General features: G+C 43.8%; 2 protein-coding genes across 2 annotated transcripts; one reads left to right on the top strand and one right to left on the bottom strand.

Annotated features, from left to right (window-relative positions):
* Position 1: 1 nt before the first annotated feature.
* Positions 2 to 11,866, bottom strand: LOC306706876 (solute carrier family 26 member 6-like). Its single transcript, XM_079174113.1, has 19 exons — positions 11,630 to 11,866; positions 10,594 to 10,733; positions 9,094 to 9,204; positions 8,363 to 8,535; positions 8,107 to 8,271; positions 7,716 to 7,868; positions 7,524 to 7,606; positions 6,562 to 6,709; positions 5,396 to 5,509; positions 5,224 to 5,301; positions 5,022 to 5,117; positions 4,606 to 4,712; positions 4,439 to 4,508; positions 2,778 to 2,870; positions 2,527 to 2,631; positions 2,043 to 2,369; positions 1,891 to 1,945; positions 1,334 to 1,464; positions 2 to 1,230 (listed from the first exon to the last, which is right to left on the bottom strand). The coding sequence occupies exons 1-19, from the start codon at positions 11,767 to 11,769 to the stop codon at positions 1,204 to 1,206; spliced, it is 2,316 nt and encodes a 771-aa protein (XP_079030239.1). The 5' UTR covers positions 11,770 to 11,866; the 3' UTR covers positions 2 to 1,203.
* Positions 11,867 to 17,564: 5,698 nt separating this feature from the next.
* LOC306711452 (kelch repeat and BTB domain-containing protein 12-like) lies at positions 17,565 to 24,521 on the top strand. The gene is made up of 10 exons (XM_079180411.1): positions 17,565 to 17,706; positions 18,551 to 18,776; positions 18,861 to 19,042; positions 19,428 to 19,560; positions 20,432 to 20,665; positions 20,746 to 21,077; positions 21,384 to 21,657; positions 22,399 to 22,546; positions 22,722 to 22,919; positions 23,511 to 24,521. The coding sequence occupies exons 2-10, from the start codon at positions 18,603 to 18,605 to the stop codon at positions 23,657 to 23,659; spliced, it is 1,824 nt and encodes a 607-aa protein (XP_079036537.1). The 5' UTR covers positions 17,565 to 17,706; positions 18,551 to 18,602; the 3' UTR covers positions 23,660 to 24,521.
* The last annotated feature ends 126 nt before the right edge of the window (positions 24,522 to 24,647 follow it).

A 24,647-nucleotide genomic window follows, 5' to 3' on the forward strand; every position in this document is an offset into this window, starting at 1 on the left:
AATGAGTCTTTATTTACACCGTCTCATTCGGACTAAAAACATACTTTAGTTATGTACAAAAACTATTCTAGTTGGATCACGTTAAATATGTCGGCGAGTCAAAGAGAGGTCACGGAGCTGGAAGCCCTCGAGGAGATGTGTGTGTTCTGTAACGTACGACACTCGACGCTGTTTACTTTGGAGTGGTTCTTCCAAGGAGCCAATATTTGAGGATCGCTGACCCGCGTGTCAAGGTTCTTTGTGCAGGTTGATCATTTATTTGTGGTCCAGACATCCGGCTGAGAGTCACATGACGAACACTCCACGAGTCAACGTGTCCTGATACGAGGAAGTTCAGAGGAAGTCTTGTGAAAAGTTTTCCTTCAAAAGTACAGCAACAATTTCCACTTGTTACACGAAGACAGTCTTTATAAAATGACTTAAATTAGGTTTAGGAAAAGATGGTGAAATGCTTAGTTTAGCAAAGAAGGTTTCATGTCTGGGACCACACGTCTTTGGGAGATTCTAGATAATATAACACGGCGCGTTGTTCCTCTGATAGCTCCGACGGCGGATGGAAACACTGGATCCCTAAAATAGCAGCGAGCTGGAGATGCGAGAGGAATCAGACGTGTGAATACCGACTATAAATACTCCCACGGCCGCTCAGAGGCCGCTGCTCGCTTGAAACGTAACACCGTATCTGCAGCTCTCCAGCTGCTGCTGGAGCCAATCGGTGTTGATTTATAAAGATGGAGGATTCCTCTCGGAGGAGGAGGAGGAGGGGGGGGGGGGGGGGGGGGGCACAGCGATGACAAGTATTTACATCTCATCCATTTGTTGTGTGGAGAATATAAATCAACCTTTCACTCACTCAGCATAAACATACAGACCGCCATTAGTCCGGTGTTACATTCTCCCACACACACACACACACACACACACCACAGAGCTGCAGTGACGTAACTCATTAGGGCGATATCATAAAAAAAAAGCCCGTTGCCACAGCAACATTTCCCTGCATTTCCACGGCAACTGGGCCCGCCATGTCAAGGTGGTGCATTCTCTCACCAACTGAAAAAGGGAGGAGGAGGGGAGGACGGGGGAGGAGGGGGGAGGAGGGGAGGAGACAATGACGACCGGTAGTGAGCAATGCAGCAGCCTCAGAGGAGGAGGAGGAGGAGGATGGAGGAGGAAGATGTGGAACAGTCTGACCCTTGCTGGTTACATCTGAGTACTGCAGGTCATATCCTGGAGAGAGAGATGAGGAGGAGGAGGATTCAGGGCTGAAGGGGAAGGAAACATCTTAGGAAACATCAGTGAGGTGATTCACATTCAAGCGGGACGAACTCACCAGAACGAAGTCGGTCCGCCTCGGCGCGGCGAGGATGTGCAGCACGGCGTCGTGGACGCTGACAAACAGCCGGCTCTTTGGGAGCGACTCCGAGAAGAAACCGGCCTTCTCCAGCTGCTCCACCACACACGCTGTAGAAAGATACACACACACACATATATATATATACAGTATGTAGCGATGGTATGAAGAGCATTTAAAGTAAATTACAGTTTGGTGGCGCTATATGGAAAAGTTAAGGGATCATCGAAGTTTAAAACATTAATCCTGAAGAACCCAAAAACTACAAGAGGAACCTCAGGAGAACATCCGTCTGGTAGACTGTGAGATCGATTAAATAGTCGTTGAGATATTTCAGTCTGGACTAAAGGTGCAAGAAGGCCGACGCCAGCGGGCGTCTCAGACGTGACTGTTACAAAGACGACCAATTCGTTTTTTGTAGATGTTTAAGAAACAGAAGAAATCTTCATTTGAGTAAATATTTTGCACGCGGGAACAACGAGGCGCCGCTGAGACGGAGACCTTGATGTTTTTTTTGGCCTGGTGTTGCCGCTCACCTTGGCATCCCGCTAGATAGACGTCCAAATCAATCTCTCCAAAGTCCCTGAATATCTGTTAAAAACAAAAAAGCACAGATACCACTTTATGTCTGCTTGCATTTACTCACGCAAACATCTGACGGTTGAAATATAATAAAAGACACACGTACATTTTTCAAGGTCTTCACGGCGACCGTGTCCACGAAGCTGGTGGTGGAGACGTCCAGGACGACGCTGTGCGTGGCCGACGCCGCTCGGGGCGATGCCGGGGCGACGCTCTCGTCCACGTGGCAACCCGCGTCCGAATCCGAGTCCGAGGCGGCCGCGTCGTGCTGGTAGGCCCAGTTTTCTCGACCTTTGCCGAGCTCGTTCGCGGAGGTTTCCGTCCGGCTTGAGACGTCAACGTCCCCCTTCTGTCCGACGGAGACTTTCCTCTCGGTCATCGTTGACAGTTGGCTCTCTGCTTTACTCTGCATCATGTGCGTAACGTGAGCTTTCTTGAGATGTCATAGTTTAGTTTAGTTCATTTATTTTTGCACAATTTAAACAATAAAATAAAAACAAACACAGACACCAGAGAGCAGGAGGAGGCAAAAAGCCAACTGGGCCTATTTGAAGCCTCCACCTATATAATATGAAAATGTGACGACATACTTGTTTCTTTGCCTTGTTTTTAGATTTCTCCTTCTTTTGTTGGCGCTTCAGCTTCGCGTCTTGTTTCTTCTTTGCCGTCAGCAGCTTCCCGATTTCAATTCCACTCTGAAACAAAAAAAAATCATCACATTAGAGAGAAAGAGAGAGACAGAGAGAGAGAGAGAGAGAGAGAGAGAGAGAGAGAGAGAGAGAGAGAGAGAGAGAGAGAGAGAGAGAGGACAGGGGATTACTTATCTTGTAATCAAACACACCTTCTCCTGCAGGGCCTCCAAGTACATCTCAGCATTAGTGTAGTAGATGGTCGCGGATGAACGGAAGATTTTAATTCCTGGAATCTCTTTAGCCTGCGGGGACACATCATCACGAGGAGATCAGAGACTCACACCCTGTTCTGCCCTCATTCGCACTTTGCACCTCCCACAGGTATTGTTTTATTCCACTTAATGAGTGAAAGTTGGACTGAAATCTATCCACAGAGTGTTCTTGTGCAGGCTCGGTTCATGCAAGAGTTTCTCATTCACCCACAGCTGTCTGTATAATAATGCAGATATGTTTAGTTTGCCTCATCTTTAAGATGTCTGACTCTGAGATTTGTGTTGCAAACCACAGTACAATGCATGTGAATGGAAGTTTGTTTTGTTTTGTGCAGCTTGCAGCATAAAGAGCTGCAGGAATTATGGATTTTCGTAGTTCAAACAGGAAGTTAGCCCCAATAGTCCCCTACAAAAACAGCCAATGAGATTCTTCCATTAGATTTGGGATTACTGCAGAAAAAACCTTTTTTTTACTGACATGTTTTACATCAGAGAACTAAACGTTAAAATCTATTCAGCTTGTGTTTAACACAGACTTTAATTTAGACATCTACAGGAAGTGTGAGCCTAATGCTATGCTAACATGCCAACATGCAGATAAGCAAGTGCGATGTTTACCGTGCAGCATCTTAGCTTAGCATGCTTTCTAACATTTGCTAATTAGCACTAAATAAAGTATATCTAAGGTTATATCAGTATCATTAGTCTTGCAGGTATTTGGTCATAAACCAAAGTCATTTTATTATTTATAGATAACTTATCAAAACAAAGTACAAGGAGAAAATGACACAAACTACTAAATTGAAACTAAAGTCCAACAGCAATATTAGTTAATTAGTTATTTAGTCTCAGTCAGTTGTAACCTGTTTACTCGCCTCGCTCCTGTTCCCCATGATTCAGCATTCTGTTTGTTAAATTTACTTTTTTGCCTCTTTCCTGAACCCTAATCTGCATTTGTGACAGAATGTGGCAAACAGTATGAATGAGGTAAACTAAGAACTAAGAAAAACTTTGATTTTGTTTATTTCCTGTTTTATTTTGAAATTCCCTGCCTCCGGTGGTAGTGTGACTTCCTGTCCTTGTGGTTTTCCCTCCTTTTTCTGTGATCACCTGTGTTGCGTTAGTCTGTTCTCTTGTGTTTCTTCCACCAATCAGCTGTCAGCCCTCCCTCCTGTCTGCACACCTGTGTCTTGTTGTCTGATAGTTTATTGTGTTTTTACAGTCCCGTCTTTTGTCTGCTGGTTGTTGCTTCGTCTGCTATGTTCCTTTAACATGTGCACATGTCCGATTACCTGGTTCTGTTTCATGATGTTTTGCCTGTTGGATTTTCAGTTACTCATTTTTGGACTCCGCTGCTAAGTAAGTTTTGTTTTGGATATTTCTTTATTCAAATTTTCATTTATCATCCTGCTTAACTACTTTTCTTTTTTACAACGGCAAAAAAACACTTCAAGCAAGCAATTGAGGAAGTTTTATCAAATTTGTTGACGTTTCCATTCGGCTAGTGACACTATGAGGCTGAATCCCACAAGAGATACGTGAGAAAATATATAAATTTGGGAGAACTGAGCCTTTAACTCTGTGAATGTGACTCTTACCTCCTTGTAGGTTTTCGTGTCCAAATACAGGTCAGTGCCTGAAACGTGGCCCAAGATAGAGTAGCGTGGGCTGAAAAGTTTTACAATCATATTATTATTATTATTATTATTATTATTGCAGCTCCTGTGTTTCCATCAATGATTAGTAACTAGTGGTGTGTAGTTACAGTTGCGTCCTGAAGATGACGGTGAGCATGGAGAAGCCGATGGAGACGGCCAGACCGAGGTCCAGGTTGAGCAGGATGGTGCTGCTGAAGGTGACGAGCCACACCATCTATAGAGGGCAGCAGGAACACTGAGGGTCAGTGGGTTCACACAATCACTGCGTTACAAACCACATACTGATCTTCTTTTTGGTACCAGGATGTAAACATGTTCATTTCTGCTGTAAAGTTGGTCATTTTAACATCGAGGTCTATGGGAATTCACTTGCTTTTGAAGCCTCAAGTGGCCGTTTGAGGAACTGCAGTTGTAGGCACTTCCTCATTTGTTTCATTATTAGATTACCTTGATTCGGACATGCTAAACCATTTTCTGACATGCTAAATGATATGGTTATAATAATCGGAGGATGCGGTCGTACCAGATCAACCTTGTTGGTCTTCCACAGCAGAGGCACGTCCGTGAACTGCTTGAACATTCCTTTCAAATTCACAAACACTATTGTGGATAAGACAGCCTGAGGAACACAAACACACAGACGTTTTAGCATCGACACACACAGCCATTATCGGTTATTAAAAATGTTCCGCAGAGAGAGATCATTACTGGAGGGAGAGCGTTACCTTGGGGAGATCTGAAAAGAGAGAACCTATTTTCAAAACCGTGACGAGCACGATGATGGACGAAATCACCCCCGCAACCTGAAACGAACAATAAATGGGCCTCAAGCTGAACATGAGACTCAAATGTAATCATGTTGTGTCCATGTGTGTGTGTGTGTGTGTGTGTGTTTACCTGCGTCTTGCCTCCTGTGCTCTCCTGGACGAGGCTGCGAGACAAAGAGGACGTCACGGAGTAACACTGAAAGAAGCCGCCGATGGTGTTACTGAGACCCAAAGCGACCAGCTCCTGAAACGGCAACACGGACGCAACGTTTCAGTCTGAGTGTATAAACTAAACCTACTTCAGTCACAGACTCACTGAGGGGAACGACTAAAACGACCAGTGGAGTAGTAACGTTAATATCTTATCCCTAATGTGAGGTTCTGCAGAGAACCCTTCATTGGTGTAATGGTTCCATCGAGAACCCTCTTTTATTAATGAGTCTGGTTCCTTTATTTCTGCGTGGACGTGTAAAGCTGAGTGTTTAGGAACCGATGAGGTCTTAACATAACTGATGGATTCACTGCGACAACAACAACAACCAGCAAAGATCATTCAAACAGACCTGAAGTTAAACCACGTCGTTCCTTTACGACAGCTCACCGAGCTTGAAGCACAATGGGGCCTCAGGGTGCTAACAAGAACCCTTTAATATTCTCCGGGTTTCATTGAGGAACCTGAAGGGTTTGATGTGGTTCAGTGCAACCCCAATCACAGTTTTTTGGGGGGGTGGTCCTGGATTGTGGGCGCTCGGCATGTCTACATGTGCAGATTTGTGGCGAAGGCACAGCTTGTTAAAGGTTCTTCCTCTTGTGTGTATTAACTGGAACGTCATGAATTTGTCTGACTGTAGTGTGGAGTCACATGACGGTGTTCACTGTGAGACATTCAACTGTTTAGAGATGGACTCGCATAATTATCTATGGCCAGCTCCTGAACAGGTTTAGGCAATCAAATGTCAGAAATCGCCCCCATCTATCAAGAAACAGGAGAAACACGCTTTCTCTAAATTGCACAAACATGTTACGGGTTGAATCTATATAAATAGATTTGACGTTCACATGTAGAATCTGGAGGCTGCGGGACAATATTGTGGTATCGGGAGCGTTCTGGTCTGAATTGTGTTCTCGAAAGCCAAACTGTTTTTGGCATCCATGGACCGAACTTGATCCAGGACGATCTGAATCTGACTCTTCCCTGTTAGCAGTGAGTCAGACAGGAACAGCGACGCCAACTAAAACTCTCTCAACTGCTTGTGAGTACCAGAATGTGTGTGTGTGTGTGTGTGTGTTCCTCACCTGGTTGCTGTCCACCTTGTAGCCGTGTTTGAGGGCGAATGTTTTGCCCAGAGAGATGTTGATGGCGTAGCCCACTATGGCGATGGCAAAAGCATCGCCGATCACCTCCGAGAACAGCGTGGTGTCCGGAGCTCGAGGGGCTTTGAGCCTGAAGCCGGAGGGGAAAAGAGGAACAAGTCGGGGTTTTTAATCACTTTTATCACCATCACAGGCAGCTCCACAAACAGCTCACGGCATTAAGACGGAGAATGTTAAAGTCTTTAACGGGAAACGGAGAATTAACGGGGAAAAAATGGATTCAATGCAGACATTGAGCTCTTGCTGTTTCTCTGCTTTTGAATGAGGAGGGGAAAAAATGATAGAGGTCATCTGCCTTTGTCTGTTCCTACCATGGACGTAGTCATCATGACATCACTCATTGTCAGAATGAGCCGTTTATATCTACATACGGGAGCGGAAGGCGGAGTCCGCCAGGTTGCTACACCTCCATGTTTCTACAGCAGCCTAGAACGGACAAACCAAACACTGGCTCTAGAGAGTATTTCACGTTTTTTGACGGTACCTGAAGGCCACCGTAGTCCTCTGTAGTGAGCGAAGGGTGTTCAGTTGGTTGCAATTTGCAACCTCACCACTAGAGGCCACTAAATCCTACACACTGCTCCTTTAAACATTTTACCAAAAAAGGCTGTTGGCGAACACAAGAAAAGCTCAGAGTAGCGTCTTCATAGGATACAGCACATTACAATAATCTGTTATTGTATCTTCTCTTTTTATGCCTTTAGGGGAAACTCTGTTCACTGATGAACTTTTGAACTTTTATAGAAACAGAAGCGTTTCAGAAACTCACTCACACAAACGCACACTGTGACTCTTTGCAGACTGTGTTTCTTTGTCAACTGCTCCACATAACTCAACAACCACGAAAGAATCACACACACACACACTGTAGAAGATTAACTCACCCACTGGGAATCTCTCCAACTACATCAATGTTGTATTTACTCGTTAGTCTGCCGAAGTGGGTGATGACTGTTGCTGCTATGATCTATTGAAGGAGGTGTGGTGAGTCATTACTTTCAACACATGCAGAGCCCTGTTTTTGGCTGTAAAAGCTGATCACTGTGGTCGAGATGCTGGACTCGTGGAGGACTCACCACTACGATCTCGATGGGGATGGGGAGAGGCAGCTTCTGTCTGTAGCAGGCGTTGACTTCTTTGACCACAATGAGAACAGACAGGGCAACCAGGCTGACCACCAGCTCCGGCACTTTAGTCTGCGGCAGCAGCCGGCAAAGATCCACCAGAGTCTGTGAGGAGACGAGTGGAGGAGAGGCAATGAAGCAAGAACAAGTTTAAAGAGTAACTAAACCCTCAAACCACCTTTTTTCCCAGCTGAAAACCAATATATATGTGTATTTAGTTCTTGACATTTGAATTCTACACATTTTGTTTTGAATAGCGACTGCGCTGTACTGGTTGATATCCAGCAATTGCAATTACATTGTTCAACCTCTCGTCAGTATGTGCATTGTGACATATACTCACATAAATAAGGGAGAGAGGACCGGTGAAGCGAGCCGGCGTGACTCCGAACAGGTACTTGAGCTGAGACACGCACACGTGACACGCCGATCCCGTGGTGTAGCCTCGAACCAGCGGCTCAGAGAGGTAAGTGACCACGAAACCGAACCTCACCACACCCAACAGGATCTAAGAACGGAAAGAGAGAGCGAGAGGGAGTCATCAAAAGTAGAGACATGTTACTTGTTAAAATTTGGTTTCAAATAGAAAACAAACACACCTGAAAGATTCCCGCCAGCACCGTGAGGGAGCACGCGATCTGAACTCTGGATTCATCCCGTGCGTCGAGGTCAACGCTTCCCGTCTCGTTAGTGCCGTTCACAATGAAGCTACTGTCTGGAGCCAGCCTCTCCGTCACACTCCCAACCATGATGCTGATCACAGCAAACGTACCTGAACACACACATCAGCAGGTTTACTTTGATGGACTGATATCTTTATTTTCGTGTCATGCACATAACGTGCTCAACCGTCATGGGTTCATACGACGACAAAAATACATCTGCAGTGGACGCGCTTCATTACGTTTCATTAAAGTACAAAATGTTCTGCCTTCTCTCTCAGGAACATAAAACCTGCGACAAAAAGGGTTCCTTTACGGAATAGAAGTAATTTTTTACTAAACTTTACATCCCTTATGTCAGTCTGTCCTCTGAATTCAACCTACCGGTCTCTGGACTGATGCTAACGTAACTGTGCACATCTATTCTTTATATAATACTTAACACGAAGTTCTGCACTGTAGTTATTCTTCATGAGACACCAAGTTCGTAACTTTTGTTTTCACCATATATCAACAGACCGTTTATTTTCTATCTAATCTCCTGAATATCACAAAGTTACCTGTTAAAATAAAAATGACAAAAAATAAATGACAAATCGTCATATAATTTTACGAGATTTTACTCGTGTTTAATCGCTGCCACTCTCACACACACTTTCTCGTCTCACCTATGGAGATGTGTCTGGAAGTACCGAAGATGAAGTAGACCAGCACCGGGTACAAAGAGGTGTAAAGTCCGTACACCGGGCGTAAGGAAGCCAGGAGGGCGTAGGCCATGCCTGGTGGAGAGAAGAAACAAAGTCCCAAACTAATTCAGATTTGAGCTGCTTTCAATTAAAGACATTTTGGAGAATACTCTTTCCTGCTTGAGAGCAATGGAGCAAATAAATCCCTATTATTGAGTTAATGTCACCTTTTTGAAAACAAATTTGACTCGTGCATTCAAACCGCCCAGCATGCAACTTGCTCTTGGACACTTTGACATGCAGACGGGAGGGACCTGGGATCGAACCGCCGGCCTTGTGGTTACAGGACGACCCGCTTTAGCCTCATCCTCCTGAGCTTCATCACACAGTCCTCGAAAAGCAGGTGATCATATTGAACCAGCCTGTATCAACGATTATTTTGACACAAACAGAAGGTAAAACCATTTTTGGACCGTCCTCTGAGTCGGCTCAGTTGGTTTGTCCTGATCTTGAGTTTTATGGTGGTTTCTTGTTTTATTTTGAAAGTTTTTCTCCTCATGTCCATGTTTGCAGCAATTGATTCACAAAAGGGTGAATTTGTATTCAGGACTTCGGGCGTCATCAACCACGTCATAGGTCTTAAATGATAGAAGCTTTGATAAGTTCGGTAGTTATTCTGCTCGTCATCGGAGCCACCGGGTCGGATTCTGGTGAAACCAGATGAACTCATGCAGGTTCACCAGAACCTCCTTCTGCTCAGACTCCAGCAGAGACCGGTCCACCATGGACAGACCCGGATCCTCCAGCAGAGACCGGTCCACCGTGGACAGACCCAGATCCTCCAGCAGAGACCGGTCCACCGTGGACAGACCCAGATCCTCCAGCAGAGACCGGTCCACCGTGGACAGACCCAGATCCTCCAGCAGAGACCGGTCCACCGTGGACAGACCCAGATCCTCCAGCAGAGACCGGTCCACCGTGGACAGACCCAGATCCTCCAGCAGAGACCGGTCCACCGTGGACAGACCCAGATCCTCCAGCAGAGACCGGTCCACCGTGGACAGACTCAGGTCCTCCAGCAGAGACCGGTCCACCGTGGACAGACCCGGATCCGAAGACTTTGCGAGTCAACGTTAGCTAACTTTAGCAGCCAGCCAACCGAATGTTAGCCTGCTGATCTGACAGGATGGTGTTGTGGAGAAGGGCTTCAAAGCCCTACGCGTCAAACTAATAGTAGTTACATGTTAATAATAACTAGATATAACATGTTAATTAATGAGCTTTAGAGGTGCTGGTAGGTGGATTTTGTTACATTTGGACAAAGCCATGCTAGTTTACAGTCTTTGTGCTAAGCTAAGCTAACCTTGAAATCTTGTACTAAGGACAATTCCCATGACGTTGAACTATTCCTTTTAAAGTTTGGGAGGTGTGATGTGGCTGAAGTGATGAACCCACTGCACACATTCATACGTTCATACGAACCCTGAGGCAGATGCATGATGCCCACGCTGCAGCCAGAGACCAGGTCTCCGATGGCGTTGTCCCTGAAGGAGTAGCGAGGCAGCCAGCCGAGAACGGGGATCCAGCTCAGCGCTGCCTGCTTCAGTCTGGGCACCGAACACCTGCAGCAGACATCCCAGAATGTTAGTACAGAGCACACAACGTTCATACTACTGATTACACAATGTCCCTTTTCAGTTTCTCCACCGGGGGGGTAAGTGTGCACGAGCAAGGTGAAGAAAATATCATGATTATATTTTAAATATGTTTGCTGAAGAGTGTTAATTCCTAGAAAACATATTATTCTTTAAGTTTAGACAAAAAGAAAAAGGAACGGTTATGATAACAGATTTATAATATGATGAAATGAGACTTGTGAACTGCAACACCTGCTACAGGTTTTATCAGCTTGTCCTGAGCTTTGTTGTTTGACTAGTGGAAAGAAAACATCCAAAACACACATTCAGGTGTTTATTTTACTTTTTTGTAGATTTCTTCTAAATTCACCAAAAGTTACCATTACATAATGCCTCATTTACATATTTAAACATAACATTTCAGAAAACATGTAACACAGTAACTCCTCCTCTTAGTGTGAGTGATGAAGTGGTGAAGCTTCATGGTGATATCTATGAGTTCATGTGTTAACTCTTCACCTGTAGAGTCTCTAAATGTCTGTAATGAACTAAACGTCTCTTTAAAGGACGTTTTCTCTCAATGAGTTTGTTCTCAGACTCTGATGATAAATCTTCAGCAGCTCTTACACACACCAAACGTTAGGTTCACTCAGAGGGGTTAGTTCACACATCACTCACACACTCATTTATACATTTATTAATAAAAACATGGAGGAAATAGATTTTTTTATGACTGTTGACAGTATTTTGTGATTTATTGATTGATACAAAGTGATATCATAAATCCCTCAAAAATAAAACTAGGATGTTTGAGTCAGCAGTAAAGCCACACACACGTTTTTGATTGAGTTGTTGTTTACCCCCCGTCGTCCCGTCTTTACCTCAGGGACTCTTTCATTCGTTCCCCCACGGTTGGTTTAGTGGACCACGTCCCTTTTTGTGCCACTTCATCCAGACGTAACTCATCCAGAACTCTCCTCTTCACTAAATACTCCCCGTCCGAGCACTTCCTCTCCTCCATGTCCACGTCTGTGAGACCAGATCCAGACCTTCTTAAAACCCAAAGTGGTCCTGAACGGAAACAGCTGCAGTTGCACTTTAACTGCTGTTTCACTAAAATCCAAACGGTGTGCAGTGAGAGTGAAGCCTCCTCGCTCTTCTCTACTGATTGACAGTGTGTCGACGTTGGGAGTGACCGTTCCTTTCCTGTCCCTTTTTATAAGAGGACAACCACCTGTTCACATGTCCCTGTTCTGCATTAACACACCTGAGGGTGTGTGTGTGTGTGTGTGTGTGTGAGAATGCAGCTCGCACACACACACACGCTGCAGCTGACGAACATATTTTAGTGCATATAGAAAAACACTTTTTACAACAGAAAAACAACAGACAGACGGGTATTTTTGTGTGCTTCAGAGTGACTGAAACATCTTATCTTTATTGCTGCCTAACTGTCCTCATTGAGGAGATAAAGTAGTAATATCTTAATTGTCAGCAGGAACATTGCGGCTGGCTTTACCCTTTATGATTTATGGAGTTTGGCAGTCTAATGACAATATATCTCTGCAAAGATTATTCTTGTGAAATCCAAAATAACTGAGACCAGCAGATTTTGCTTATAGTACGTGTTTGAAATCTCTTAATCTTGTTTTCTGTGAATAAACAGACGGTCTCTGTCACGTCATGAGTCTACAGAACCAATTTGGGGCCAAAAACCGAGATGGTGACTGAGGGCGATGGCCAAAAACCAAGATGGCGAAGTCCAAAAACCAAGATGGCGACGTCCAAAAACCAAGATGGCCAAAAACCAAGTTGGCGACGGCCAAAAACTGAGGAGTTTGCTGTTGGAAGTCCTGAAGGCAAACCTTTTCCCCTGTGCGCCAAAAACCAAGAAGAAAAACCAAACTCGATGCTTCAAAACGACCACAAACCAATGGGTGAGTTACAGTATTTGATCTTCCTAGAGTAAGAGTCTCTCTATATATACGCTCTATATTTTAAAAGGGCCTGATGTATCACTCCAGCTTTAAAGCTTGTTCAATAAAAGCCAATTTACCTTTGAAACAGGGAACCTTATAACACAAATTCAGTCAGACTCCTCACAGGTCTCCTTCCAATCATCCACTTGATGTGAATGTTGAGCTGGTTAACGTTTAGTGGGGTCTCTTTGTCATTATTGATTTTGAGTTATTCATCCTGTGTGAAGAGGAGCAGGTTTGAGACGAGCAGAATTAACTGATTCCACTGTTTCTTATGAGCAATTTAAAATTAAAATAGCTTGCTGATTTATATATTTAAAAAAAAACGGAACACACAATGCTTTGCTGTTCTATGGGAGCACATTTTTTTGGGGGGTTTATTAAGTCAATTATTTTTTCTTTCACTTTCCAGCATCACTTATTTCCTTTTATTGCACCCTAACAGTGTTAAATAGCTGCACACACAGTCCCTTCTTTGTCATATCACTGACATGTTTTCCACATGGTTTTATGTTTTTACTGACGAGGAAGGGTTGAAGTCTAAACAAGACGCGCATGTCAGCGGACGATAGAGTTATCTAGCTGTATTTTATTTTAATTATTATAAGATAAACTCTCTCTAACGGCACCAACAGTCTTTTTATTTCTGAGCCTCTCCTGGTTTTTATATTTTCTAATGATGATGTTTCCTGAAATGACTAACAGTAATGGATGAGCGTTGGACGGGACAGGCACATATTAACCCTGTCGCCAATGTAAATGTGTGCTGTTAATACTGAGGAACGTCTTCATGACCAAGGATCACTAGATTGAAGGATAACCAGAGGGATTGTTAGTGACAGACCTCGGTTTAGTCAAATAAGTCAAACTATTAAAAAGTGTGAAGACACCAGAATATCTGCAGGTGTTTGAATGCATCACAGATAAATGTTATTACATTTACAAAAGGCATAATGATCCTCGTCATCGTCAGTGTCTTGGCGAGGTCTCTTTATTCCAGTAAATTTGGTCACATTTGTATTTGTGCTAATACCACACAAATACTATGTTTTTGGACTCCTAACTTATTCATGCATTCTTATTTATAGTGTGTGATGTCGTTTGTGGGAAGCTAGTTGTTTGTTGAAACAAAAAATATCCTGAAGCCTGAAACCAATGTGAACTCTTATTTTTGTGTTTATCTTTTTATCCTAAACACAAATATGTGGATTTACAGGATTACAGAGAGAATTTAAATGAATCCGTCACTGAGAATAGTCCCCAACAAATCCAGTATTTACTCCTCTCTACAGTGCCCATCTGTTTGAGAGAATCACTGAATGAAACAACATATTCGTGCACGAGATTTACACCTTCAGTAGAAACCAGACGTGGACTAACACATTACTGGTTTTGGCGATTTCATGGGATTTGTGTCCTCACATATTCTGCATATGTATGTCATGTATGTATTGATTTATAGCGGAATAAAACCAACCCAAAACAAAAATGAGCAAAGTAGAAAGAGACGTATGAATATATATATATAAGACAATAAAAGAGAGGGCCGAGTGTGAGATGAAGATGCCTCATCATTGTTGCTCTGAGACGAGAGTGAACAGTCAACAAAAACAACAAAAACACTATGAAAGAAACAAAACTAACAGATGTAAGTGCTGCACAGGATCAAAAACAGAATAAGTGAGCTGAGCAAAGACAAATATTCAGAAAAATAAACTCACTGTTATCTTGTAGTTGTTATCTCCCTGTGAGACTTAAATATAGGATTGTGTTTCCCACTTCCTGTATTAACTCTTATCAATAGGTAAATAGTGAGATAAATCATTGAACTGCTGGGATTAGGAGGTGAGGTGTTTGTTAACCTGTTGAGGATTGTATATTTCCTCATGGCCGGAAGGGCAAAGTCAGTTTGTTCTCTTAGTTTCTAAAAAAGATTTCCTTTGTAGATTTCCTTTGTAGATGAATACAGTATCTAACTATCTATCTATCTAGTTGGGGAAAAATAAAGAAGGATTGAAGGAGACGAGACAGATGAGAAAATACATAACAAGGCTCAGATTTTGAGCTAAAGGCTAACGTCAACATGAAAACATTTCTGTGCTTTCATGTTTAGCACATATTTTACCATGTTCACCATTTAGGGTCTTAGCATGCTAAGAATAGCTCATCGACACTTGGCTAAGTCCCGCCCCCCCGACTGCTACTCCGTCAAGCTGTCAGAGCTACGTCACCGCGGAGCCCACACTGTCACTAACTGCACTTCCTGCAGAAATATTATCTAGTTTTTGGAAAAAGATATTTCTGAGAGAAGCAGTACACCTTGAGTAGCTAGCGTAGCATAGAAGTGCTAACGCTATTAATGGTGTGCTAACGTACTCTGCTAATGTTAGCTCCACAGGTTTTTACATATAAACGTAACGTTTTAGAAACGTACATATCGATAGGAGCTGGACGATGCTAGGATATGATTGGCCAGTCTGTGTTCAAGGGGCGGGGCTTAGCAAAGGGTCAATTAGCATTAAACATAAATTACAGCTGAAGTTTACGGGAATGTCATTCATTTTGCAGGTATTTTATTTAAATTAGCCATCTTCTATCAACTTTAGCCACTTTCCCTTCATCAGTAAATTCCAGCTCTTCACACCGAGGCCTTCCTAAAGTGCTGAATCGGAGGCAGCAGCGTGACAATAACCGTCCCTGACACACGTCGGCAAACACATCTCACATGTGGAGGAAAGTTCACTCACACACCAGGCGTCACTGATTAATCTGCCTGCAGATTGTAAGGACCACATTGTTCTGCTCGCGGCGTTGTGTAATGTGCTCAACGGTCTGTGGAAAACAAATTAGCCTGAAATAACACTACACTTTGAGATTTGTGGCCGTCCAATGACCTGTCCAGGAAGCAGACTCACCTGCTATCACCTGCGACCTGTTGGACCTGCAGCAGAGTCTATAATGGGACATGTTTACACATTGCTGCTGTTTTTAAGGAGTAACTTAACCCCAAAACCACCATGCACATTGGTATTTAGTGGTGCCGTTGATGGAATCAGGTGTGTTCAGAACATTTCTTGTGTGCATGAAAACATGCTTCGTAATCCTCTGTTATCATCAGTTGGTCGGCCCGCTGAGCGTGGGTTCCGTCCTCTGTCCGGTCCCTTTAGGAGGCCAGCCGCAAATCCTTTTAACGGCCAACGGGAGGCGTGAACGTGAACACAGATTGTGATTCTTTAACTCTATTGTCACCGTAGTAAATATTGGGGTTCAACATTCTGACACTAAAATGACATTTTTCGAACACAAAAAATCAGGAGAAAACTGACTTTGTTTTCAGCAATTCTCGCAAGATCCAGCATCTGTTAGCAAAATAAAATAAAAACACGTTATGCAAATATTACACAATCTGTGTTTCGTTCAACGAGGTGTGAGAAGGGCAGACTTGTCATGACCACGCCCTCTGAGGAGAGTCCTCTTAGCTACCCTTTCAATTAGCCTGTGAACCCCTTATGCTAATTGTAAGCACTAATGCTAATCACTAGCATACACATATCCCAGTCTTGCATCTAATCTCAAATTTACAAATATTTATGAGATTGTATTGTATTGTCACTGTAACAGCCCCTTTACAGCACTTACCTCACCATAACCATAACAGTGGTCAGTATACTTGCGATTAGCGCCAACCATTAGCATTAGCGATTAAAATAAGCTAATTGAGAGGGTGACAGCTATCATGAATGGTTAGTTCCAAACAGTAAAATTCCAGCTAAATGTTGAGGTAACATGGACCAAGACCAGCATTTTATTTGATGCTTTTTATGTTCTTTAACTGTGCCATGACAATCCTGGTGCAATTAGCAAGCTATCTAGCTCATTAGCCAGCCCATAAAAGTGTAAAATAATGTGTCTAGACACTCACTATGCTGTTACAGCGTAGTAAAGCACATTGAGCAAACTTTGAGACGATCACCGCTCCACGGCCGACCAGCCAGACAGACCAAACGTCACCAAACTGCCCCAGAGAGGAGAGTCCAGATGGAAGCTAAGCCTGGACATCGTGGCTGCAGATTCAAGGATATTAACCAATTCCCTTTATTCTGCATTTTACTACTGTATTTTATTTCTGAAACTGCACTGCAACTTTTATTTTAGTTTTTTAATGTTTTAATGACTGTTTTTAATGTTTCAATCAAAGTTCTTAATTGTTTTTAAATCTTTTTCTTTTGCCTTGTTTTGATGCTTTTAATGGTTTTTGTGAAGCACTTTGAATTACCTTGTTGTTGAAATGTGCTGTACAAATGAACTTGCCTTGTTGCTGTGCTGTGATCATTGATGCTCCACTGAGCAGAGAAAGTGAGTGGACGATGGGCGCGACATGCCGTGTCTTAGCTCCCTCCTGCCTTCAATCTCCAGAGTCGAGGCGGCCAAAGCTCTGAGGTTCAGTTACTCTTTAACAAAGGTTTCTGGCGCTGCTGAGTCGCAATCAGTAGCAAACAACTACTATAACCATAAAATCTGCTTTATACGCTTACTGCAACTTCAGGTGTGTTTGAAAGTGTGCTGATTAGATGAATTATTTGTGGAACACTGATTGCTGTATCCGTGGTACTGTGTGGGTTCTGTGAAGGTGGAGTCATCTGTTCATCTTCTAAAATGTTCTATGTAAATGTTACGCCTCTAATTCTTCTTTTAGATGAAATCCACACTTTTGTAAAACAACAGATGACAGCAGACTGTTTTGCTCAGACACTTTTAGAAACCCAACCAGCGCCACAAACACATGCTGGTCTATTTTAAACCTTTTGACCAGTGAGCATGCTGTCTCACTCACTGTGAGGCAACAACTAGCACAGAACAGAAGACCTGCCAGCAAACAAGAATACACCAGTCTGTAAAGAGCAGTTTTGAGATATCACAGCTGACATCAGCTCAGAAACTTCTGAATCCTGACTCTGGAGAACCTCGGGACACCTCGGGTATGACGGCTGTTTTCTGCATGTGTTTAGCTAAAGTCATGCTAACATGCTACCCTTCATACTCTGAGCTGCTTGTGTTTATATCGTCCCTATATGTGGGAGTTGGTTGGGCCCGCTGCTCAGAGGTGGAACCAGTTAAAGATACTTAATACATAGTCTTTCTGCCGCTTGTCCCCACAAGAACAATGTTTGTGCGTTCATTTGTATTTATAATACAGTGACCGTACACTCTCAGCGGGATTTATGCTTGACGGATCTGCGACGGTTGCGAGAGTCCGACATTTTATAACTACGCGGATGGTTGGAGAAAATTGAGAACTTTGAGGAGCTTTGAGAGCAGGCGGCAACCTCCGGTTCTGCAGAGTGAAGCCGATGCAGAAGTGTCTTAAAACTTGGTTGACTCCTCAGATTGTATAGAAGTCTATGAGAAAATGACTTATTACCTCAGTAAACATTGTAAACATGAGTTTATGGTCTCAATCTCTAGTTTCAAGTCTTCTTCAATACAGCGTGTAAACTTACCTACTAGAGTTAAATACGCTGCAGTGATTCATTAGAAGACAAGAAAATTAAAAAATGTGTCCGTGCCCAATCTATTTAACTTGTTCTGTTCATGCAGTATTTCTATCAGGCTGCTGTATTCACATTTTCATTCAAACTACAAATTACACAAATCTTTCTGTCTGTCAGCTTACTATGAGTTTTTTGGTTTTGTTTTTCCCTCCATTAATCATCTCACAACACCCCCAGTTTCATGTTTTGACCCACTGGATGTGGTCCGAACGCCTCGGTACAATGTGCCGCTGACGCCTCTGTGCTTCTTGTACTTTTCTCTCTTATTAAGCGTGTTTGGCATTAGTCTGCCACGAGGCACCAACATCCAGACAGAGGAGTCCATGGATGATGCCCCGCTGGTCTCGGCTCAGGCGGAGGAGCATGGATCGCTTCTGCTCCGGCAGCTGGAGAAGATGAGAGCGGCCGAGGAGCTCACTGACGTGGTGCTGCTGGCGGAGGGGCTCCCCTTCGCTTGCCACAAGGTGGTGCTGTCTGCGTTCAGCCCTTACTTCCAGGTGAAGAATGCCGGCGCACAGCATGTGTTCTGCAGAACAAAGCAAAAAATCTGTCGATGCTGATTTGTGAATCGCTGTGTCCAGGCCATGTTTACATGTGGTCTGAAGGAGACCCGGGGGGGAGAGGTACCTCTTAGAGACACACCCGCCCAGAGCCTGCAGCTGCTGCTGGACTACATGTACCGAGCAGAGCTCCGCCTCTCCAACGACAACATCCAGAGCGTGGCTGCTGCTGCCTTCCTGCTCCATGTAGACGGAGCCTTCAGGTGGGGGAAAGAGACTGGGACGTGATCTTTAGTCCACTAAACGTGGAACCGTCTTCATCTTTATTAAAGGTGCAGTGTGTAGGATCTGGCGTCCTCTAGTGGTGAGGTTGCAGATTGCAGCCTGTTGAAACCTTGACGCTGAAAGGTGAACGTCCCGCTCTAGAGCCAGTTGTTGTCAGAGTATGTGAGGTCATTTAGAGAACAGCAGAGCCAGTGTTTGTGTGGTGGGAAGTGAGGCTGTGAGGTTCTCAAGCGAACAGTGGAAGTTGTAGTTTGTGCAGAAATAAATGTTGCAGCTCCTCAAACTAACAGAAGTGTACTGGGTTTTGTATTGAAGTATTGATGATATCTTGTTCCCATCACCACCTTGTTGTTGCTCCTTCAGGTTGTGTCAGAGCCACATGGAGGCCCGTTTGGACCCTTCCAACTGTGTCGGCCTGTACCACTGGGCCAGAGGCCTGGGGGCCGCCGGTCTGGCCGACTGCGCTCTGAGATATCTCTGCCAACACTTTGCACAGGTTCAATATCAATAGTTCCACATATTCTCCTATTTACAACCATAACTAATTATTCCTGGCTCCATCAATAGATTCATGCTTCCATCCATCATGATTATTATGATTTATGAACATAAATGCAGAATATTTCTGCTTCAAAGGCTCAGAATACAACCCAGAGAGTTCGCTTCTCACATCCCCAAAATAATAATGTAGATATATGATGCTGCCAATCAGTACTGACAGATATTTTAAAAACACAAACTGCTCTTTTTGAGATGAATATTCAGAAACAGTTTTTACTTTTGCTGATTTGTCAGAAATCATATTTTCTAAAGGCTTTACATTTTTTTTTTTTTACAAAAAAACAAGAAAACAGGACAAATATTTTCTTATAATATTTGAAAATAAATAAGAAATATTTAAAAATCTATATATTTTCGTGTTAAATATATCACTATATATATTTAACAATACAAATCTATATATTTTATTGTTTTCCTGAAGGATGTTGAGCAAAATGTGAAAATACTCTGATTTGACAAACAGAAGAGCTTCAAGACACTTAATAAATATATATATATATATAATACATAATATTGTTGTCTTGTGTGATACACCGCTGTCTCTTTTGTCTCTTTTCTCATCAGTTTTCTGTTTAATAATAAAAAAGAAAGAAGAAGAGCTACGTAGCCAACGAGAGTAAAATGAAGTGTTTTCTGCTGCTTAATGAGGCCACTAGGTGGCAGAAATCCTTTTTGTTTTGCAGAGTCAGGCTCAGGTGTTTACAGTATATTTCTTTGGCAGCTTTTGACTTCACCACTCTTTGCTACTACAAACTGTTTCTCTTTACTTGTTTTTCTGTCTGTCTTTTACTCCCTGCTGTCTCCAGGTTTGTGAGGAAGAAGAAGTGCTGGAGCTGGATGGACAAAGTCTGGCTGACCTGCTGGGTTCCGATGACCTCAACATATCGCAGGAGGAGGTGGTGCTGGAGCTGGTGCTGCGCTGGGCGGAGAGGAGACGGGGCGACTCGCAGAGCGAAGCCCAGGCTGTGGAGTTACTCGGGCACGTCCGGCTGGAACTTGTGGACCCTGGATTCCTCCGTAAAGCCAGGAGGACACACCCGGTGAGAAAGGAAAGGTCACACAAGTATCCACATTTATCAAACAGAGAGTAGATTATCAGGCCTGAACGTTAATCCTCCAGGTTTTGCTTCGGGGTGCCGAGTGCTTCGGGACGATGGCCTCGGCCCTCCAGACCTCCAGGCCGGCCCTCCGTTACGGCATGGAGACCACTGACCTGCTGCTCTGCTTGGGAGGGGTGAACAAGGAGGGAGTGCCCGCCCGCCGTGGAGGACTGGCTGACCTCAGTTTTTGCTTTGCTCCCCACGGTAGAAGGACTTACTACGTCCCCTCTCCACTGAGGGCCTGCGGAGGTACGGGCCAGATCACAGCCGGGGCCGTGACGCGAGACAACAACATAGTTGTGGCCGTAGAGACGGAGGACCAACACAGGACGAAGAGGGTGGATTTCTACAGGTGTGTGTGTGTGTGTGTGTGTGTGTGTGTGTGTGTGTGTGTGTATTACTAATGACTTAAATCTGATTACACAGTCACAATGTGCACAAAATTCACATCCCCATAACAGAAATCATAATGTTTTTGGGTGAATACTTGGTTTAAGGTTAGTTTAAGTCTCCAGGAAATGAATGTACTGTCCTCTAAAGCAGTGGGTCCCAACCTGAGGCCCGGGCCCACCTCGGGGGGGCGCCAAAGATCACAGGGGGAGCCGGGATTCATCTTCTCTGAGGTTGTCAAAATGAGATCTTTGCACCCGTGTTCCAGGTACGATCATTCGGAGAAGAACAGCTGGGCGGCGCTGTGCTCCGCGGCACACAGGGACATGCACGCTTTAGGGCTACTGGGCGACAACCTGTACATGATAGGAGGCCAGGTGAAAGTGCGTGGTCACTACGTGGTCACGGGCAGCGTGGAGAGATGGTCGCTGAGGAGAGGAGGCAGCTGGCTCAGCTTCGCCCCTCTGCCTCTCCCCTTAGCCTGCCACTGCACCGTCAGCCTGAAGGAGCACCTGTATGTGATGGGGGGCTGGACACCGCAGGTACACAGGCCCGGTACAAACACCCTGCACGTCAGTAACTGCTCCTTTAAGCCTCTACTTGTATCTCAGAAAAGCTGAGCCCCCCCTAAGAAACTACAAACCTGTGAATATTTTTATTTTTTATTGGAGTTATTGGAAATGTTTGGATCACAATAGTCTCAAACAATCCGACACAACCACCTCTGTAATCTAACTCTACACATAGTATAATATAAAATATTACAAGCAATTCAGCATTGTTAGCAATATTTGAATGACACTGTGAGTGGTGTTGCTTATGTTGCCAATCTGCTGTGATCGATCCACACGCCTCCTCATGACGCTTATTTGTTATATTTTAAGTTTAACAACTAAAAACTCGGCTCAGTAGTATTTATTTAACTTCCTCGTACATTTATAAATAAATGTGTCATGTTGGAGATAAATACCTTTCATGGGCTGTAAACTGTGTGTAGATTTGGAGATACTGTGGCGCCCTCTAGTGGGGCAGCACTGGGAGAATAATTCATGCTCAGAATACTTTCTTTTCTGTTTCATCTCTTTTAGTTTAATTGCTAATCACAAAAACTGATACAAATGTGGTATAGTCATACAAAGATGCTACACAGAGTGACTTTAGAGCAACTAAATGATGTAAAGCCGTCCGTCACTGTTTCCCCTCTGCTGTGTCTCATTTCTCCAATTTTCCGTCTCTCTCTCTCTCTCTCTCTCTCTCTCTCTCTCTCTCTCTCCCTCCCTCAGCACCAGCCGGACGATGAGCCCGACAAGCTGAGTAACCGCCTCTTTCAGTTTGACCCCGGTAAGGACAGGTGGACCGAGCGAGCCAGGATGAAGTACTCCAGGTACGGCTGCGGCACGGCGGTCCTCAACGGAGAAATCTACATACTAGGTCAGACTATGAGACTGTAGTCCTGAGTATTTGTTCTATATGAGAGCGAATGGAGCCCGATGATGTGTGTGTGTGTGTGTGTGTGTGTGTGTGTGTGTGTGTGTGTGTGTGTGTGTGTGTGTGTGTGTGTGTGTGTGTGTGTGTGTGTGTGTGTGTGTGTGTGTGTGTTCTTCAGGTGGTATAGGGTGTGATGGAGAGGACTGTGGACAGTCACGTTGCTGTCTGAGCTCTGTGGAGATCTATAACCCAGAGACGGACACCTGGAGGGCTGGACCGGCCCTGCCCACGTCTTTGCTCACCCTCCGAACCAACGCCTCTAACGCGGGAGCGGTGGAGGGCAAGCTCTACCTCTGTGGATACTACAAGGGGGCCGGTCAGTTAGTCACTGATTTATTTGTATTCTTATTATCACACCTTGTCTTGTCTCTTAGAGAACGTGTCCCTCATACGTTTGACTTCGTGGTGAAATAGCCGTTGCACAAAAACAAGGGACACTTTGTGTCTCCGTCAAAGTGAAAGGTGTCATGCACAGGATCTGGCGGCCTCTAGTGGTGAGGCCGCAGATTACAACCAAGTGAAACTTCTACCATGTGCTAAACTTGTAGGTAAAATTATATATTAGGGCTATTGTAGGAAAATCAATAAATTACTGAGCGGTTGGAAAGGGTAATATTCTGAGAGAAAAATACATCCTTAGTTTTTTATTGTAAATTTATGATTTTATAATCTTGCATATTGGTGAGTTTTCTCTTGTAAATTGACACTTTAATCTCTGTCAATATCCACATTTTCTTTCTCATAAACGTACGACTTTAATATATTATATTTAGTATATATGTGTAGATATGAACGTCTCATTCTAAGGTGCACACTGTTCCTTTAAGTAATCTCACTGATGAGCCAGTGTCTCTGGATATTAGATTTTGGTCTGCCATAACTTGCATACTTTCTCTCACGACTGCAGGCCGTCATGAGATCATCACCAAGGAGATTTTGGAACTGGACCCTGCAGACAATGTGTGGACGGTGGTGGAAAGACGAGCAGCCGTGCATGACAGCTATGACGTCTGTCTGGTGGCGAACCTCAATCCTCGAGACCTCATCGCTCCCTAATTCAACAACAATGCTCAGAGTCAGGGTCTGTGGGAAAAGAGCTTCTGTCCTCTTAACCCTCATGCAGCTTTATCAAAACCTTGACTATACTGGACTTCTAGTCTATAAGGATGTTAGTCTATAACGTCCCATCAACAAATCCTCATACCTTCACAACAAAGTGCTTTGTGTTAGGAAAGTATACTATTCATGTGAAGGTATCCTCATCCTCCACAGCTGTGAGATTGGTTTAGTTTATAAACTACTCGTGGTCATGGTTAGAAGAAACCAGTCTTGTCTGTTGCCAGGTAACGGGATGCAACCTGCAGCCTCTGATGTCACACACTTCCTCCAGCTTTGCTTCATGGATCACATCATCACCAAACAAAACATATTCTGCATTTGAAATGACCATTTTGGGGGAATATGCTAATTCGTTGGCTATCTGTTTCCCTCTGTTTCCAGTCTTTGTGCTAAGCTAAGCTAAGCTAACCATCTCCGGCTCCAGCTTCACATTGAACAGACAGATATGAGAGTGGTGTCGATCTTCTCTTAACTGTCAGCAAGAACACAAATAAGCATATTCCCCAAAATGTCAAACTATTTATTTTCAAAGGTCCTCTACTGGATCAATAGCATTTATATGTCGTCAAACAACAATCGTTTCTGTAAAGATATAAAGGAGTAAAGTCTACCGGAGTTTTTTAAAGAAGTGACTTTTTGAGCATCCTACCATCTGAAGGAATGATGCAGAGTATCTTTAATAATGAATGAATCAAGAGAACTTACAGTTCACCTACAAACCAAAAATGAATTCTAGTAAATTGGACGTTACTTGCTTTTCATCCTTATTAAAGTGTATTACTGATCGGTAAAGCACAAATAAATGATTCACTGACTGTTACACTGACATCTCAGTGGTCCTGTAATCCTACTTTATAATAGCCTTTTTGCATATAAAGTCATATGTGGGGTAATAAATAGACAGGTTTACCTGTTGAGTTGCCTT

The sequence above is a fragment of the Pholis gunnellus genome, assembly GCF_910591455.1.
Source record: "Pholis gunnellus genome assembly, chromosome: 2".
Classification (NCBI taxonomy): domain Eukaryota; kingdom Metazoa; phylum Chordata; class Actinopteri; order Perciformes; family Pholidae; genus Pholis; species Pholis gunnellus.